Consider the following 20,332-nt stretch of genomic DNA (forward strand, 5'->3'; position numbering starts at 1 on the left):
TGTGAATAAAACAAAGGAGGTATGGAGTGATGAGGGATGAGAGAGGCATATGAAATGCTAAAAGTGAAAATGTAGATTTGATACCAAATATTTTAGAGAAGATGTAATACAAATTTGGTTGATACTCAAATACTTGGCAAGCTAAACCTATATTATTGATAAATCCTCAGTTATTGCTTCAATACCTCTCTCTCTCATTATCCTCCCCTTCCATAACCCCGCTGGTGTTTTCCCTCTCTCGTGCTCCCTCTTTACCTGTTGACTGGGGCGAGGGGGACGCAGAGGAGGAGGGAATGCCTGTTGTTTCCTCATAATAATAATAATAATAGGGGTATTCATGGTCATCCTGCTCCTCATCAAAGTACTGAGAGAGATGGGGGAGGATTGAAAGATGGAGGAAGGATAGAGGGAGGAATGAGATTGCAGGGGGGGACATAAAAGCAAGAGGGATGGAAGGAGAGGAATGCATGGAGAGGGGGGGTGGATTTCCACACAGAGGTGAATAGGGGCTCGTCAGATACATGAAGGTAACAAGGATAGGGGTGAATGTAGGGTACAAATAAAACATGGTGATAGACAGCAAGAGACAGCAAAGGTGATACAAATAAAATGCTAAGCTTTTATTTTTCCCTTCATCAGAAGGAGTCTGTGCTGCTGGTTAAAATATGTTCATTTAAAAAAAGCACAGACCTCCTTGATGAAGGAGAAAAACATAATGGGTGAAGCCAATGAATAAAATCACACAGATTTATATTCATTCGGAAAGCAGTCATTTCAACAGCATCAACAGGGAGGCAAAGTGTTGGAGCTCTGTACAGTGACTGATACAATTATTGTATTGCCTGATCCGTAATGCAGGCTTATAAAATAAAGATCATGTACTTTGGATGTATGAATGCGGATGCTACTGTAGCTAATGTGACGCAGCTGGTGTCAGGGAATCCCAAATATCAGTATGTTTTTGACAGAAAAAGGGAGAGAGCTTTCATGATTATGACGTGTGTAATGTGTACAACCAGTCTCAGTAAGCAAAGAGGCTCCACCTTAAGCCATCTCCATGTCATATGCCTATATGTCTCAATGTAACCAGAGAACCAATCAGAATTGATCTTTGTTAGCTTGTTCTATGAACTCTTTCGTTCAGTCCATGGGGGGAACAATGAGGGAAAGACACGTTGGCTTGTATCATCCTCTTTCCCCTACCTTTCTGTGTTCCATAGCAGAAAAAAGTAACATTTAATCCACTGCTGTAACAATACAAGCTTATGTTTCTCCAATAAGATGGTGGAAATGTGCCCAAAGGTGTGATATCACCATACCTCTACTTTTCTTTCTTTACCTCAGGGACACACAGACCAGGGAGGTGAGGAGGAAAGTGGATGGATACAAACTGTTGCTAACGATGGGGATGCGTGAGGAAGACAGAAAGAGAGAGCAGCACTTTGATGACATCCACAGATAACAAACTGAACCTGAGGACTTTTCTTTCATTTTCAGAGGACAGGTGCGTTTAGTGTGGCCTTTCTTTTACTCCTAGACCACATTGTTCATGTAGTATAGCTTTCCTAACACAAATCACATTTTGAAAGACTGCACTTATTTGGTCCTTGGAATTGAGAGAAGTGACACAGAAATGTCTATAGTGACATCGATGATAAAAGTCGAATGTTATATTCGACCCATGAATCTGGGTTTCTTTTCGTTTCATTTTTTCACTTTGAGAGCCTTCTTCTAATTGATCTTCTATTTTTCCTACACATCTTTCCTTGATCAAAGGAAAGGAAGAAAATACAAAGACAACACTAAGATTATTTAAGCACCGTGAATAGGTTATCTTTCTCCAAGTGAATCAGTATTGAGAAATGTGCCACAGAAAAGGAAAACAAAGTCCACAGATCACGTTTGGTCTGCTTTATCGGAGCTACAGATGAGCCTACAACATTAGGGATGAGTTGTGTAAGCAGAATGCTTAGCACTTAGCACTATTATGTTATTAGATCGGTATTAAATGCTAGTAAGTAGTCTCGTTAGAACTATGGGATTAATATTTAATGTAACAACTGAGAGACCTCATCTCCAGTTACCTCAATGAGAGGGGAAAGTGTGTGAGTCAAAAATGTAGAGGCTAGTTTTTGTAGCCTGTGGGAACGTTTTCAGATCAACTCGAGTTTCATATGTGTGAACGACCACATTTTGGTTTCCATAAGTCTGTGGATGGACTTGTGTTGTGGCTGTGTTACTCACGTATGTGTTGGGGTCCTGAGCCTGGGTCTTGGGGATCGGGGAGTCACAGTCAGGGCTGTAGTGCTCACAGTAGTCATAGGCAGCCTGGGGGTTGGAGGCGATCAGCAGTTGCTGGATATCTCCCTATGGAAGAAAACAAACAGATTCCCAGCTGCATCATCTATTACTGGGCATTATGTAAACTTCTATGGAGGAAAATATTATATTAATGTTTTATTTTACTTTTACTTACTTTTAATTATTCACATCTTACACTGCACTATAACTTTTATTCATGTACCTGTGTTATTCATGTTTTATTATCAAGGTTCAAGGCTTTTATTGGTCATACGAACATAGCTACAGTGTAGTTATGACGATGGAAATCTTAGGTCACAGGCTGCTCCAACAGTGCAACACAATAAAACAGAAACACAGAAACAAATAGTGCAGGTAAATAGTAAATACAAAAAGAAAAATAGTAAAAAAGTGAAATAGTGCAATAAGAGTATATGCAAGTGATTGGAATGATATATTAGATACATCATTTCTAAGTAGCAGCCATTTAATAGTCTTCTGGCCTGTGGGATGAAACTGTCCCTGAGTCTGGTGCTTTTAGTCCTGATGCTGCGGTACCTTTGCGTTTTAATGTTTCTAATGTGTTTTATGCTCTTAATGTCTTTCCTTTTTGTAAAGCACTTTGAATTGCCTTGTGTTGAAAAGTGCTATATAAATCAACTTGCCTTGCCTTTACTTCAAAGATAGTACTTTGTATGCGTAGATTAGAACAATCAGTTAAACCATGAACAGCGTCCCTCGCAGGTTATCCCAAAAAATGGCCTTACCTGGAAAACCTCCTCATCGAGCAGACGGGCTCCGAACACTGTGATGCCGTTGGTGTCCACCTCTGCATGGTTGCCGCGGGGAAGGGGGCGGGTCATCTTCTTCTTGCAGTCCAGCAGCAGTGTCACATTTTTCTTGGAAACAGAGATAGCGATGCGATGCCACCTAGAGACAAAGAGGAGGAAGCGAAGGCGAATAAATTTGTACTCTGACTACAGGCCTGATTAGATAGGTCTCAAACCAACCCTTAAACCACATATACACTCCAACTCTCACACACACTGCCCCACCCCTATAATAACCCCAAACATGTCATCTCAACCAGTCACAAGCCGGTTGTTGCTGGTTACTGACTTGCCATCAGCCAGGTTGACGCCTCTGAACAGCGGGTAGTCCTCAGGGGCTGGCTTGCCGTTCTGGTCCTCGTACAGGAAAACAGGGGAGCGTCCCATTTCAATACCCAGCTGCTGGATGCCCTGCTCGCTGTAGATGGAGAGGAGGAAGGCCTGGAGACCAGACTGGGCCTTAACCAGGGCCATGATGGAGAAGTTCTCCGGGAATCGACCTATTGATGGTGGAAGGGAGGGAAGGGAGGAGAGAGGCAATGACAGAAAGAGAGAGTTAGATCATAAACATGGGGTGACTGTTTTAGGACAGGAAGAAATAAGAAAGAGGCAAAGTGTCAGGAGAAAGTGCTTTTAGAATAGCAGTGTTATTCCCTCAGGGCATAGGTGATAAAGACACATAATAACAGGTGGGCAGAGATGGAAGACTAAACTTTAGAAAATGAGTCGAAATCAACATTGACTTTTGAGGATTTATTCACAACCACATAAGTGCTACTTTCTCTTTATTGCTCCTCACTCCAGTGTGTCAGACAGTATCCTTAAGTTACTTTCTTTTGGCTCTCCCACAAAGCTTCACTCAACTCCTGCACTGCACCACGTAATTATGCTTTATATCCATGAGCAATCTAGCCTCACTAAACCCAAGAGAGCTGAGTTTAAAATACCTCCAAACATAAGTAGCAACCTGTAATTCTAATGATAGGTCTCTGCACTCTGGAATGCATCGTAAATATGTTAAATATAAAGATTATCCTGTCCTTTTTTTACTGCTACTACAAAGTCAAAAAGTCTGTCAAAAGACATGCATGAATGCATGTTTAAAACAAACAAACATTAACATTAAATAACATTTTATAGAAAAAAAACAAGTTGCATATTTGAGCCACTATCAGACCTACAATGACATTTCAAGGGAGGCTTAAAGATATGATCACCGCATGCACGAGCCTCAGGGAAACAATACATTACTGCATTCTAATAGCTGGATTTTATTTGTATTATATCATGCAGAGTAAACTGCATAGCCTAACATTTGTTCTCTTCTTTTTCCCTTGAGAAAATACTTCGCCCTTATATTGTAAACCTTACTGCTTTGGCAATATTGTACCTCATTTCAGTCATGGCAATAAAGCTACGTTTGAACTTGAAGGTTAAAAAGAGGAAACAAAAATAATGAACAATCAAATAAAGAGCCAGCTATTCATTCAGTTGCTCTCCAATTAAACAATTCTGTAAAAATAAATGCATAATTACATTAGCAAATTGAGCAAAAGGGATTATTTAGTTCACTAATCAGGAGTATTCAGCCAGTTAAACATATCATGATGTCCTCTGTGGCTCTGATTGGAGCTCCTTAAAGTCCTCCAACATGATGGAAATGCAAAAATAAAGTACTCCTTTAAGTCAGTCATATTGAAATGAAGATTTCTACTTGTTTTCAATATCTTGGAAACGTTGTATTTCCATATAGTCCAACGATCTAATCCCCCCATACGGGACTGTCAGCCTACCTGAGAACAGCTGCTTGGTGGGGGCAGAGATCTGGGCCTTCTTGCTGATGCGGTAAGCATGGTCGGGGGTGCCGGAGCGGCGGGACGCGCAGAAGCCGGGGACTTTCTTCACGCCCTCAGGGAGAGAGGGAACCTGCAGAGCCCGCAACACATCCACTGGGTCTGAGGAAGAGAGAAATACTGTCATTAAATGTTGTTTTACATTTCAAAACGTAAAGCCTAATGTAACATCAGTCGATTACATGCATTCCTCGATACAGGATCTTTGACACCTTTTTCTGGCCATTAGCACTTTCTGTAGATGTGGAGGGGACATACGGAATATACACATTGATTGAAAACACAATGTATCACTCATTAATCATTCAATATTGACTCCCTTTTCTGCAAAAGCCTCAGAAGGCCTGCCATCCTGTAAACCTCAACACCTTTAAATGTACTCCTATACTTTTGCACTGTTGAGGTCAGTTTCACCCGTCATTGCAGCCATTATTTTGCAGTTGCAGAAGCCTAACTTTGGATAAAAAAAGTGAATCTTGCAAGTCATCTTAAATGTTCTTGCAGGTCTAATGCGATATAGGAGCAGGTACAGGGGATGTCCACAATGGAAACCACTGTATATATGTATAACGTAAGAAAGGAAGCACTGTGTCAAAGTAAACTGGCCAGAGTCCAAGCCACATACAGTTAAGCTGAGTTTAAGTCTGAGTGCAGACAGCTGCCTCTATTCTGCTCACTTTTATCAAGCAACAAGTGGCTGTTGACGTGATAGTGCTGAGTCAGGTGAATATTTGAGGACACACAAGCATCTAACACACTCCAGGTATTCAGTGTACACAAATACACACACAAACTGCCCAGCCTCACATCCTGTCTCCACTCTCACACGCTGTGGTCTGTTTCTCCACCCTCAGTCTGCACCTCCATGGCTTTCTCACATTGCTCAAAGGCACTGCGTCAGTCTGTGTGTTTCAGTTTGAAATGTATGGCTGTGTTTTCTGAAATGTACGGTTTAATTTCCTTTATGACCACCAGAAAAAACTCAACTGTAAGACAAGTTGGATTAAAGCAGCCATGTTTCTTATGTTATATTCCATTTCATGGGATACTATACATTACATAGAAATAAAAAGTAGCAAAACTACAGAGGAAGAAGGAAAATCAAAGTCACGGGTACTAATTTTGCAGATATATAAAAATAAAAAGTCCTCTTAAGTCTTTATTATTGTTTTGGATTGAATGAACTGATCATTTAAAACACAATATATATTTAGTTTGACATACTTGTCAGCACTTATGTCACCACAGGAGTTCAATCTTTAAAAACAATGGATGTCACATGCGTTGCGAACACTTTTGCTCAGTCTGGTTGTGTGTTGCTTTATACATTTCAGTATCACGCTTTTTGGGATATTTGTTCAGAAATGGGTTGTTTATGCTGCACATTTTTATGGTGTAACTTCTCCCAAATTGCCGAGCAGACGTACCCTGCTATCAGGATGGAATGACAAATATGCATGACTTAAATTCTGCCAAGATTTCAAAATAGAATGCTTGCAAACTGTTCAAACTCAGAAAACCCAAATCTAAATGTAATTCAAAGTCATCATAGACAGTTAGAACATGTTGATGGGTCCCTATGGTTTGAAACATCACCCAGTATTCATATTTTCCCAAACTCAGTTATCCTGCCTCCCTCTTGGCTAGCCTTCCTGTGTTTGAGGTGCTCCAGAGAGCGAACTCTGCTGTTAACAGCCAATGAAAGTAATTTACAGCCGGCCCTGCTCTGGCCCTTCTCATAATAAACTTATGGTGGCAGTGATGCATTGGCTGTGTAAAAACTACAGCTCTAAAGAAAACATAACAACCGGGCCCTCCTGCAATGCGGCCTATGAAGTTACCGGTTTGCTTTCATTCAGCAGCCACTTTAATAAACTGTCATTTACAGGTATGGAAAAATCATATAAGTGCATATAAAACCATATAAATGCATATAAATGACACAGGGAGCCCATTAGCACTTGGGCCACTGTTGTTACATACTTTATAATAACTACTTGTACATTAAATGCTGTAAAGTGCAAAGGTCAGCAGGAGGCACAGCTGTCATCAGAAACCAACATATAGAGCCACAATCAAAGACTCACAGCACTTTATAATAAAACAGAAACTAACATGCATGATTTTTTATAAATCTGGCAACTAACTTAATTTTCATGGAATGAGGATATTTTATATTGGGTTCCATTTTGAAGTTTTCTTTTGTTTGTCCTGAAACTCACACTGATCCCATCAGTGGTGCTCGTGTTTAGGTGACACCCAGTTTCTGAGAGTTAACAGTTAGTCACATCGGCCCACAGATGGTAAAATGTATTCAGACAGAGCAAACGGTGTGTTCATATCACTCTCATGGTGTCTAGACCACAGGCAATTAACGTCACTCGACACCAGAGGCAGACAGAGGAAGAGGATGGGGAGAAAGAGATGGATGTATGAGCAAGCAATATGCAAGGAGGAAAGAAAGTGTGTTGGATTGAGTGGTGTTGTGATGCTACATTAACCATCCTTAACAGACACGTCCCTAATACCAGTAGATTTAGGCAGAAATGAGTAGTTATCAAAGGTAGAAAAAAGGGAGAATTGTTCAAGAGTTGTGCTTTTTTCCAGGCGTCAATCTCTAGTTAGTCCATCAAATGTTATAATATTCAAAACAGGAACCTTTATAAAAGGACAGAAGAAAAGAAATACACTTTTCATGGTTTTCCTGCCTTTTTTTTTAGAGGGCACTGAATTTGTTTTCCACTTTTTTCAAAACTTTTGCACATCTTCACAGGAATGCTGGGAATGAGAAAGAGGTCGAAGGAGGAAAGGAGGGAGAGAGAGGTTCAGGCAAAGGTGCAGTGTGTGTGTGTGTGTGTTTTGGGGGAGGTCAGGGAGTGACAGTAGACAGCGTGGTTCTGTGATGGCAGGATACTGGATCAGATTGCAGACCGAGCCCCACCAGTAAACCCAGTACAATGTGCCGCTCTGTTCCCCGCTCACATCTGCAGCCCTTCCTGCCCGGAGGACCACAATCACGACAAAAACACACCCACAAAAATAACACGCAGGGCCACAGAGGTGCACACTCACACTGCCGGGGCAGGACAAACTGCAGCGACACACCTCACGAGATGAGGAGAGGCAAATATGAAACAAGGTAGAAAAACAGAAAGTCAGGGGGAACAAACTCTCTCTCTCTACTTTCTTTTTCACCCTCGGCCTGCTCCATCGGCCTCTCTTGCCATAAGCGCTCACAGATGGCTAGACTCTTTTGATGTAAACGCGGGACAATTACACTGCAGTCATTAAGACAGGAAACACGGGAGGCAGGTGCTGTAGGCGGAGATTACAGTAGCCGGTACAGTGATTCCCACTGACAGCTGCTAAAATAAATCAAAAACCATGTAAAGTACATGTGACACTGATTATATAACACTAATGCAGAGCCTTCATGACTTTTACCTGATGGTTTTGAGATTTAATTGAATTTATTTTTCAAATACGGGGAATAATCTTGTATAGACTTTTCTTTCTAAACATTTTCATTTATTGTATTGGTGTAGTGCAAACAGCTAAACTAAACTACACCTTCAAAATTGAAAAAAGGGATTGTGAGATGAGATGTGCCGGCATATATACATTTGAAATCGCGTCAGTATATTTTGAAAGTTTGAAAAACTCTTTGCAGTATTTAAAAGCTCAAATCAATGCTTATGGTCAATATATAGCTCATATCTACAATTTACCAACATTTCAAGAAACTCAGAAACACCAGGTGTGACTTTCGTACATCCTGAATAAAGTAAAAATGTTCTTAGTGTTTGATTCATTGAGGTAGTATGCAAACCACTGAAAGTGGTATAAATATAATCAAAAATAATGATATGCCGTTGGTGTATAATGGTGCACTGTACTGCATGTTTTCAACAGGTGTCTCAGGTCTGAAACAATCCAATCATTGTTACACTCTAACCCACTCAGAAGCACACAGCCACAAGTGAGCAAACATGCAGACCGCCAGCCTAACACAACCTGATAGAAAACACATGTGATACCCAGGGTGGCAATCACACTGCAGAAGGGCTCGTGCTGCTTAAACTGCAACACTTTTCGTTTGCAGGATTGTAGTTTCTCTCTATCACCACTAGATGGAGCTAAAAGTGATTGCAATCAAAGTCACACACTCACATGAGTGAGAGGTGCAAATGCTTACTGGATAAATGACTATAAAGCACATAGGCTGTACATACTGTCAGGTAACAGGGTAAACAACTCTCACACACCTCTTCTGTGTGAATACAAACAGCTTGACACACATACACACACACACACACACACACACACACACACACACACACACACACACACACACACACACACACACACACACACACACACACACACACACACACACACACACACACACACACACACACACACACACACACACACACACACACACACACACACGCTGACACGGTTATTCAGCTTGTTTCATTTCTCATTTAGACCACATGAAGCATTTAAAAAACACTAATATTAATAATAAGAAAAGGGTATTCACATTAAAGGTAGCATATAATTATGATATTCCATATATATTTAATACATATATTATATATTCTTATTCCTTGAGCTTGAAAAATACACTCTTTTGTGATGTATTAAAATACTGTGCAATTTTTTCTATGTTGAAACTTGAATAAATTACACACACATTCAGATCTATCACTCCAGACCTGTGTGAGGTGACAGCTTTGTGATTTTCAGTTTACTTTTGAAGAAAGTCTGTATTTTCTCCCCTAGACTGTCTGCCATACGGACAATTTCAGTGTGCACGATATGTACAGGTGTGTGTGCACGTATGTCCTTTCCTCTTTTGGTACAGCTGTGCCAAATACCAGACACACACTCCAGCTGACACGTTGACCCCTCACCTCTCACCTCTACACAACAAGCACATTGTTAGACACACAGAGCAAGAGGGACATGCAATATTGACCTGCGTATTAACACACACACAAACACACACAGATGCACAAATTCATCTGAACACCAATTTTTGTGTCAATATTTGAGTCTCCTGGCATTTTGAAGAATACACAAAGATGGCAGGATGTTTGGGGTCATATATTTCAGAAAGTTGGATTTATTTAAAACCTGAAAAGCGTAAACGAAGCACCAGTTGTTCCTCACTCACCAGCTGTGTGCCCATCCTCCCAGCTGACCACGATTGCTAGGCGTACGAGCTGCTGCAGGTTGTAATTTTCAACATGGTGCTCTGTAGTTACGATTTATTTATAATGCCTCGCGTACACAGACAGAAAATCCATTATGAGTACCCATGCTAGTAAAAATGGGTTATTAGACTTCACATTATTTATAAGGATTAACATGAGGGTTTGCTTTGTCACTGTGGTGTTAATTATCATAGAAGAAGTATCGCACAATTTCAGTGTCTGGCTATCTGCTCTGAAAGAAAATACAAACTATCTTTTATGATTTATGAATTTATTGTAGGGTAATCCTGAGCTATTCATTACAGGAGATGCTGCCATCACAGGTGTTTTAGACCATTCCCATGTAAACCAAAAGTATTTTAAGATATTTTACACTAACTGGGAAGTTACAGTCAGTCACATCATTCATTAACAGCTTTTGCAGTCCAAACTGAAAATGAGCTGCAACATATTTAAACAGAATAACTGTTTTTGATTTACGATGAGAAATAAAATGTCTGCGTTGCCAAAAGTCTCACAAATGAAGTAAAATAATTGAAGATGTTGAAGTGAGCACCATAGGGTCACAGCACCGATGTGTGCTGTGTGAAGGCCTCGTGCCCTGGGAAAAGCGATTGAGAAGAAGTTAAGAGAATTTCATTTCAGTGGAAAAACGATCAAACACCCAATTTGTAATAATTCTAACAACAACCTCCTCCATCACGCAGCAATCTGAAAAGCAGGTTACAGGTGTGCTTTCTTAAGGAACTGAGAGCTTAACTAACTTTAAGAAGTCTGTGAGTTCAATCTCAGTGTGACACCAAACACGCTGCTAATTCACCAAGTGTTCAAACACCAAATATACATTCAATCATCTATCATGAGATTCCTGGTTTTGCTTCTGTTTCTTGTGTGAGGTTTCTACACCTGCTTTAATCAGTGCTAATTGACCAGAATAAGGTTTATGAGTCACTTTAGTTCAGAGACTGTGTATTTACTTCTATATTCCCTGAGTCCTCTACTGTGCCCTGTGTTCCATGATGTGGTCTGTGCCAGTCTGTGCTGCACTCATACTGCTACGTGTATCATTCTGGGGGTGGTGTGGTTTCAGGGATGGAGGCCACAGTCTTAGTTTGGACCTGAGGGTGGATGCTGACACCACAAGGCCCTGCACGGGACCACAGGGCCGGGGCAAATGAGAAACCTGTCTTGAGCTCTGACTGCAATGAGGTTACAAAACCTTACAGGAACACATTATTCATTTGATTTTCTAAAGGAAAAGCATTATTTCACAGAGAAATAGTGACTTTATTTAGATTCAACGTATATTACATGTTACTGTTGCCAATACAATGGATTTTAAACTGCCAAAAGTAGAGATTTTAAAAACATGAATACTGTACAGCATAACAGTTCAGAAAATGTAAATGTGCCAATGGACAGCTAAGCAGTGCTAATGATAAACATCATTTATAGATAATAGCTTAGAACTAGTCAAATAAACTTTTCACAACATGTTTTATTAACCTTAAAAATACTACTCGATGTCCATGCACCGATCTACTGGTTCAATCCTAACAGTTAATCAAACTAATATTTGACACAGTGTGCGGCACAACCTATATGTTATCATTAAATAAAAGATCTAACTAGCACTGACAACATATTTTTGAATACATACATTTATCTCAGAGTCTAGTGGGATGTCAGACTTATAATAAAGACAAGAGTGAGAGCAGTGAGTCAGCATCCCATAATAATCATCATCGCTGTCTATAGCAACACCTTTTCAGACTGGAAATCCCCACATCCCAGAGATTTACAGATGCTATTTGGCTGGAGACAATCAGGTCTGAGCAGATTGAAAGCAGAGTGATGTGTTGTGTGTGTGTGTGCAACACTAATTATGAACCTAATGTTTTTCTAGATATTGAAATCCAATGTGTTATTGTGTAATTTAAAAACCCCACAGGTATTTAATAACAGAAATCCTGCTATCCTTGTAATGTATATCAGTCTTTGTTCCAGCACTAACTCATTCACATGTCATATATTGCATGATTTATCCATATCTTAAGTTTAGTAAGGGCACTGTTCATGGTACACCCCTAATTCACCAGGGTGTCTCCCTCCCCTCCTGCTAATGCATGCTGGGAAAGGCCACATTCTGTGAGCTTATTCAGAAAGAAACAGGTAATAACACTAAAACGTTGTATGCTACTTATATTATTAGTTCATTGGGAATTTATGGAGAAGGTCACTTCGAACAGTCCCACATAAGTTATGACATAGCGCAAAGAGGTACATGCTTTACAGTGATCAATTACCTTTGTCTTCTATATCTATATATATATATCTAGATAATATAGACTGAAGAGTATGCTTACGCCTTATCCCATGCTAGGAAAACAACTATCTTTACCTACATTTAAACTATTTTCAAATGGATAGACTGTATTAAGATCTGGTAGAGTTGTACGTTAACATTAAATGTAAAGGCACACAGCTGGTCCCTCCTACACTGGTGAAATAACAGTGACTAGGAATAGCATCCTATGCAGACAGCCTGTCATTATAAAGCTGGCACACTCTCCTGCCCTCCTTGTACATCTTCTGCTAGAACAGTATGCCTTGGAGGAAGGACACACACCCACCAACCACTAAATCATCACCTATGAAAATAAGGAAGAGCTATCTTCAACTCACTTTGTTCCTTTAAGTCTGCAGTGCCAAAGTGGTTTTGTCTGAGAACGTTTTTTTTAACTAGTTTCCAGTTTGAGGGGATGTCATGGTTTAGAACCGAGGCCTCAGACGTTTTGTATGAGTAGCTTTGACTTATGTGTGTTTTATTTTAACACCACAGTCTGGGTCTCATATGCAAATGATGTCATTTAGCTTTGGTGAAGGCCATTAAGAGACTGCGAGTGATAGTGTACAGTCAAGAAAGGATACCTGAACCATTTAACAGTTTTAACAAGTGGCTCTAAAAAGGATTTTTTGTGTCGAATTCAAACCAGCTTTCATACGAAGAAGTCTCTATTGGGAAAATAAAAGTACTCTTTCTAATTCATTTAAATTCATTGAAACCATCAGCTGTTTATAGTAGTTAAACTGAATTAGATTAATGACATGCTAACCAACTTTAAGACAAAAACCAAGCCATTTTCAGATGGTGGAGATTGATTTTGCCCTGCACTCAATGTCCCAGGCAGCCTGTTCTCCCTGGTGGAGGTCCACCTCCAACGTATACATTACACATGGATACATTTATGGTTGAGCTATGGCTGTGGTTTTTCTCAATCTTGGAAAAGGAGACAGAATTATAATGCCAAATGAGAGTAAGTTCTGCCCGGGAGACTTAACTGATGGCAACACAATGCTATGCAAGATCTTTTTGCAACAGCTACATTTAATTTTGAAGGGGAAAGTCAAATATAAAATAAATATGTACACAACATGATCAAACTGGACACTACCTTGGACAACAGGGCCTGTGCTAAAAGCAAGAGAAGAGTATTGACATGAATCTCCAGAGCCACAAGGGCCCATGGGAAAATGATGACAAAGCAAAGGAAAAATAAAGAGGGACATGGTTAAAGCTGCCAGACTGGGTCACATGACCAACAGAAGCCTGACATACCACACACTTCCATACAGTAGGAATGAGCTGTCAAACGCCTGCTCCCCCGCCACACAGAGACACTCTATTCAGCAGAGAGAACCTGAGCAGGGTTAAGTTTGGCCAACTGAGACAGACTGCCCTTTGAGGAGGGCTCAGCTTTGAAATGAGGCTGAGGAACATCCATGTCAAGACAATATTGCCCTCTGATTTTCTCCTCCTTTGAACAAAACTCTGCTTTCATGGCTTTTGGGGGGGCCTTCTGCTCTCTGGGTGCTTCATGCATCCCTCCTCCTTTTCTCTAGTCCCCATTCTCCCAGCGAAAACAGAATACACATGAAAGATCCACTTTCTTCTCTAAATCAGTCTTTCACTGGCAGGGTGGGGCGCAGCTATAGTTTACACTAACATCTGGGCTGCTGCACGCACCGCACTGCGCGCACAGGAACGCGCACACAGACGCAGTGGTTCAGCCCGTCTAGCCAAAACGCGAGTGTATTTGTGTCACTCTGATATTATCACAAGGTCCGATGATTTAAAGTATGTTTCTACAAGCAAACGAGCACAGCGCCTCTAGAGGCATCCTTTAAGATGGGAAACAACCTGCACAAGGTGTTGGACACAGAGCCACATTCACATGTATGTGGCATACATTTCCACACCCAGAACTGGGAAAACATCCATAGCTCACAGACGCTTATGCACAAACAGAACTGTACAAAGCGCACATAGACACGGAGACACTGGACGCTTTCACTCCCAAAGCCCTGTGACCGAGGTGCTCCGCCGCATAATAACCTATTCATAAAAAGCAAACATGTCTCAGACTTCCGCCTCCAAAATACACACGGGAGACGACGGGAAGGTGCAATCGCCTCTCGCAATCTGAAATTGGAAACGGGGCCAAAGAATACACTGGAGCGGGGCAATTTATGTTACAAAAGCCCCCTTGGTCCGTAAACTGTCCCCGCAAGCTCTCCACAAGAGGAATAAAGAGCCATTGATCCATCTGTCCACTGAAACTTCGGAAGCAAATGTACTTCTCCAAACCTAAACGGTTAAACCTGACATCATGTTTCTATCAAAATCTGGATGATGGGTATCAGCGAAGGCAGTCATCCGTTGCTTCTACTTAACCAGCTATTATCATATAACAAGTGTTAAAATCGTTTAGTTCCCCTTCTGTAAGATATTCAAAAGAGTCATATTAATTAATAAAAGGTTAACAAAAACGTCACACCTTATAATCAAACACGAAATGTTCACATCTGTGGCTGCTGACCATTATTTAATAATCATTGACATGGTGTGGCATTGCTTTTTATAAGCCCCCTGTCAGATCTGAACTGATCTGGACTCAGGTGAATCAATGGATTCTCCGTGGTAAACATAACTAAAGACAGTCCGTCAGGGAACTGCAGCCCATACAGATCATTCCTTAAAGTCATACTCGGTATGACTCGAATACAAACAGAAAATGTTGTTCTACTAGGTAGGCGAACAACTCAACTTTCCATGGGCTTATTGAGCCATCCTACAAACTTGGTGAAGAAATCCCTCCTCCCTGCAGCAGAGGCCGTGATGGATGGACTGGTGCACAGGCTGAGCTGGTGAACACTCTGCCATCCTCACACAGTGCTGCTGTGGACCCGTTTACACTCAGTTGCAAAACACATATTATTTCATTACGGGATATTCAATTCACCAAACTTCTAATAATGCAACCGAAGCAATAAGTGCACCGTCATATTCATAGTGTGGTGTAAAATGAGCTGTCATTTCAAAACTGAAAGGGATTCTTAGTAGTGAGTTTTAGGAAGATAAATAGGAAAAGTCAACAAATGACAGAAAAAGCACCTGGATACCCAAAGAAATCAGCTGAGGGCACAATCGATGACACCTGTCAGCAAGCTCTGGGCACGCAGAAAGGGGAGACGCCCGAGGAAATGATTTCCAAATAAAAAACTTAATTCAAACCATAATTACGCACTTACGTTTTCCTACAGAGAAACGCAATTAACATGTTTTTATAACGACCATTCTCCGTCACCATTCCCTAAAAGAAAAGCTTAATTTGCAATAGCAACATATTTTCATATAATTATTTTTCTTCTTTTGTTTTAATGGGATAGACGCAGTGCCCATTGGCCCATTATTGGACTCTTAGATGTCCCTCGCATCACTTATTCTTATGTCTCAACTAATTTCACTCAATTCCCAAATGGTCGTTAGTATGGTCCATTCATAAAAACCTTTATGAACCTGTGAAGAAAACAAGTCACACTTCTTTAGGAAGTTGATTCAGTGTCAACATGAAAAATAAATAAACTTCTTAACATGCAAAATATATCTGAAATACTGTGGGCCATTGCTTCTGGGCCAATGTTTACCACAGTTATCGCGAAAAATGTAAAGAAACAGTTCAGGTGCGCAAATAGTCAATAATGGATTAGGTATTACGCAAGGTAAATCCAAGTAGACAGCGAATAATGACAAGGTTTGGAACGTTAAACAACATTATAAGTCGCCAAATAATTTAAGCAAGTCTTTAAGAACACATTATAAACATCTTTCTAATAGAAACTGTCTTACCTGCACGGGCCACGGTCGTTTGGCATACAACGAGCACCACGGTTACCAAGGCAAAGGATGAGAAGTCCATGCGCCATGGTCTCCGTTTCTTCCGGAAGGGACAATCTCCAGTATCCATAGTGTTGCAGTAGTTTGCCGGCTTGGTTGAGCTGTAAATGTAGGATATGGTGGAAGTTATCCTCTCACAGAAGGACAGCCGACGAGAGGGACCCGACTGAACCTTCTGCCAGGCGACAGACAAAAAGGCACGCCTCTGGAGACGTCGCTGCCTCTATCCCGGAGACTTTCCTTAATGAGTTACCTATGTCTGACTATCTAAATGCACGAAACCTAAACACTAAATGGGGTTTGGGGTGAAAATATATTTTATTTTTAACGTGTAAGCCCTTAGTGAAAAAGCCCCATTGAGTCAGACTGGGTACGAGTACCCAAAGCGGAGAGAGCAGCAGAGAGAGACCTGGAATCACGCTCTCTCTCCCCTTCTCTCTCTTTTCCTTCTTTACTTACACACTTACTCTCACGAAGAGTGAGAACGTGTGTGTGTGTGTGGAGAGAGAGAGAGAGTGAATGGCAAAGGAGGAGAGGGAGAGAAAGGGCGTGCGTAAGTTTGCATTCGGTGTACGTACGTATACGTGCACGGAGGAGCCTCTGAGTGTGAACAGAACGTTTTTAATGATAGGCCTATGCAAATACTTCAACCCCACACTAACAACAATTGCGTCCTTCTTTTAAACTGTGAGTTGGTGGTTTAATAATCATTGGATGTACAGCAGTCAGTCATAACGCTTCTCTCCTCTCTGTCTAAATAATCCAAATTCACTCAAAACGGCTTGCAGAACAACAAATATTTACCTTTTATATTTCCTTCTTTTGTTTCTTTATAAGTATCTGTGGCATGAAAAGGCCGGTTTTATAAACCACGAAGGGGAGTTCGGGGTAGAAAAGACAGGATCGCTCAGCTCGCTGAAATAGCAGAGAAGAGTGAGAGTCCGGCCAGCCAATCAGGCGCCTGTCCGCTCGTCTCGCCACGCCCCTTTAATCTAATCTGAGAAACTCTCATCTCGTCCTGATTGGTCAGTCCCACGTGGCCTTGTTTTGCAACATCAGCTCAAGTGTGTGTGTGTGTGTGTGTGTGTGTGTGTGAGTGAGAGAGAGAGAGAGAGAGAGAGAGAGAGAGAGAGAGAGAGAGAGAGAGAGAGAGATATGAAAGGCTCACGAAAAACAGACATGAGTAAAGAGTAATTTGTAAATCAGTGTGTAGTGTGTAATCAACGTTTGCCTGCCAACCCCAAGTCAGCTTCTATCAATCATTCCTCTCCTATATTTATTCTTTTTACATTTAGTAGACATACTGGAATGATTTGTTAAAAAAGTCGAGTTAAGTTAAAAGCAGATGGAAACATGGCACCTTACTGATTGTTTTATGCATGCATATTTAAAAGCAACCCACACATATACTGTCTGGTAAAAAAGCTGAATGATTTCACAACAGTTGAGCTTGGTGTTTTTTAGCAAATGCTACTTAAAACACTGCAAATGGAGAGCTGTGCTTTAATACTAATGTCGTTCTTGTTTAAATGCAGCAGGATGGAGACTGAAAGTTGGATTTCATTTCATTTCATTTCAAACCTTTATTTAGACAGATAAATCCCATTGAGATCATTGATCTCTTTTTTAAGGGAGACCTGCTCAAGTAGGTTCCACATGAAACATACAAACATAAATAGAACAACAAAAGGACATCATACAGCATCATTTACATAATTATCCACATAAACAGGTACCAACAGCTTCCGATTGACTAGCATCCAACCGAGCTTTAAAAACATTTAGTGGCACCAGATTGTTCAGTTTCCATTTAATTTGCAGACTATTCCAAGACAGAGGAGCTGCGCATCTAAAAGCTGTCTTCCCTAAGACAGTCCTAGCAGTTGGCACATTTAATAAAACCACAGCATTCGATCTCAGGCAGTAGCCACTTACAATTCGCCGTGAGATCAGGGAGCAGATATGAGATGGAAGTTTCCCTAACATGGCTTTGTATATAAAAATGTACCAGTGACTGAGCCTCCGTACAGTTAGTGAAAGCAACCCAGCCCTTGCATACAGGGTACAGTGATGGGTTAATGCTTTACAGTTTGTCACAAATCTTAGCGCGCTGTGATACGCAGCATCTAACTTGACCAGGCAATTGGCAGGTGCATTCATATATATCAAATCACCATAGTCCAGCACAGGTAAAAAGGTCACAGTGACTAGCCTTTTCCTGGCCTCAAGCGAGAAACAGGACTTGTTCCTGTAGAAGAAACATTACTTTACATTACATTGCATTTAGCTGACGCTTTTATCCAAAGCGACATACAATAAGTACATTCGACCAGGAAGACACAACCTTGAAGAAAACAGAGTCATATAAGTACATCAGGTTTCATAGAGCCAAACATTTCAAGTGCTACTCAACTGGCTTTAGATAAGCCAGTCCTTTATTAGTATATAAGTGCTTTGTTAATAATTCTATCGCTCGAAGTGGAGTCGAAAGAGATGAGTTTTCAGTTTGCGCCGGAAGATGTGCAAGCTATCTGCTGTCCTGATGTCAATGGGGAGCTCATTCCACCATCTTGGAGCCAGGATAGCAAACCCACGTGTTTTTGCCGATGGGAACTTGGGTCCCCTTCGCAGCGAGGGTGCAGCGAGTCGTTTGGCTGATGCAGAGCGTAGTGCACGCGCTGGGGTGTACGGTTTCACCATGTCCTGGATGTACGAAGGGCCAGATCCATTCACAGCATGGTAAGCAAGTACCAGTGTCTTGAAGTGGATTCTAGCAGTTACCGGAAGCCAGTGAAGGGAGCGGAGGAGCGGAGTGGTGTGGGAAAATTTAGGAAGGTTGAAGACCAGACGAGCCGCTACATTCTGGATGAGCTGCAGAGGTCGGATGGCACATGCAGGTAGACCAGCCAGGAGGGAGTTGCAGTAGTCTAGGCGTGAGATGACGAGAGCCTGGACCAGAACCTGAGTCGCTTTCTGTGTCAGCTGGGGACGTATCTTCCTGATGTTGTAAAGCGTGTATCTGCAGCAACGGGTTGTAGCAGCGATGTTTGCAGTGAAGGACAGGTTGTTATCTAGGATCACACCCAGATTCCTTGCAGTCTGAGTCGAGGAAACAACAGAGGTGCCGATGTTGATTGTTAGGTCAAGAGTGGGACAATCTTTTCCCGGAAGGAAAATCAGCTCAGTCTTGTCAAGGTTGAGCTTGAGGTGATGAGTAGACATCCACTGAGAGATGTCAGCTAGACAAGCAGAGATGCGTGCGACGACCTGGGTCTCTGAGCGGGGAAAGGACAGAATTAATTGGGTGTCGTCAGCGTAGCAGTGGTATGAAAAACCATGCGGGCTAATGACTGATCCGAGCGAGTTTGTGTACAGGGAGAAGAGGAGGGGACCAAGAACAGAGCCCTGAGGGACCCCTGTAGTTAATTGACAAGGGTCGGACTCAGACCCTCTCCAAGTTACCCTGTAGGTACAGTCTTTGAGGTATGAGGTGAGGAGGGAAAGTGCAGAGCCTGAAACTCCAAGTTTTTGGAGCGTGCGAAGGAGGATCTGATGATTCACCGTGTCGAATGCAGCAGACAGGTCCAACAGGATGATGACAGAGGAGAGGGATGCTGTTTTGGCAGTGTGCAGTTCCTCAGTGACAGCAATGAGAGCAGTAAAGTGACAGCAATAAGAGCAGTAAACCTAGCCTAACCCTCAGCTTTTTAAGCAGGTTATTGACATGAAGTTTAAAAGTGAGACAATCATCAAGCCAGATACCAAGGTATTTGTAACAGGTAACCACTTCAAGTTTTATTCCTTGCGTAGTTACAATATCTAAAACAGACTCTGGTGTCTTTTTAGCTTTAGAAAATAGCATTACCTTGGTTTTCTCAACATTTAAAA

The 20,332-nt window shown here is 41.4% G+C and overlaps 1 protein-coding gene across 6 annotated transcripts in view; it reads right to left on the reverse strand.

The window, feature by feature from the left end:
• col11a2 (collagen, type XI, alpha 2) overlaps positions 1–17,334 on the reverse strand; it is a 51,372-nt gene extending 34,038 nt beyond the window's left edge. For 5 of the 6 annotated variants that reach the window (XM_034199692.1, XM_034199691.1, XM_034199690.1 and 2 more), the window contains exons 1-5: positions 16,397–16,935; positions 4,925–5,086; positions 3,421–3,631; positions 3,069–3,231; positions 2,245–2,367 (exon numbers count right to left, since the gene is read on the reverse strand). In XM_034199692.1, coding sequence (XP_034055583.1) covers positions 2,245–2,367; positions 3,069–3,231; positions 3,421–3,631; positions 4,925–5,086; positions 16,397–16,514 — 777 coding nt within the window. In that variant the 5' untranslated portion in view covers positions 16,515–16,935. Of the gene's footprint in view, positions 1–2,244; positions 2,368–3,068; positions 3,232–3,420; positions 3,632–4,924; positions 5,087–16,396; positions 16,936–17,248 lie in introns of those variants that run through there. The other variant, XM_034199688.1, reaches the window with a different exon arrangement.
• Between the last annotated feature and the right edge of the window lie 2,998 nt (positions 17,335–20,332).

This window comes from Gymnodraco acuticeps, unplaced genomic scaffold (assembly GCF_902827175.1).
Source record: "Gymnodraco acuticeps unplaced genomic scaffold, fGymAcu1.1, whole genome shotgun sequence".
In the NCBI taxonomy this organism is placed as follows: domain Eukaryota; kingdom Metazoa; phylum Chordata; class Actinopteri; order Perciformes; family Bathydraconidae; genus Gymnodraco; species Gymnodraco acuticeps.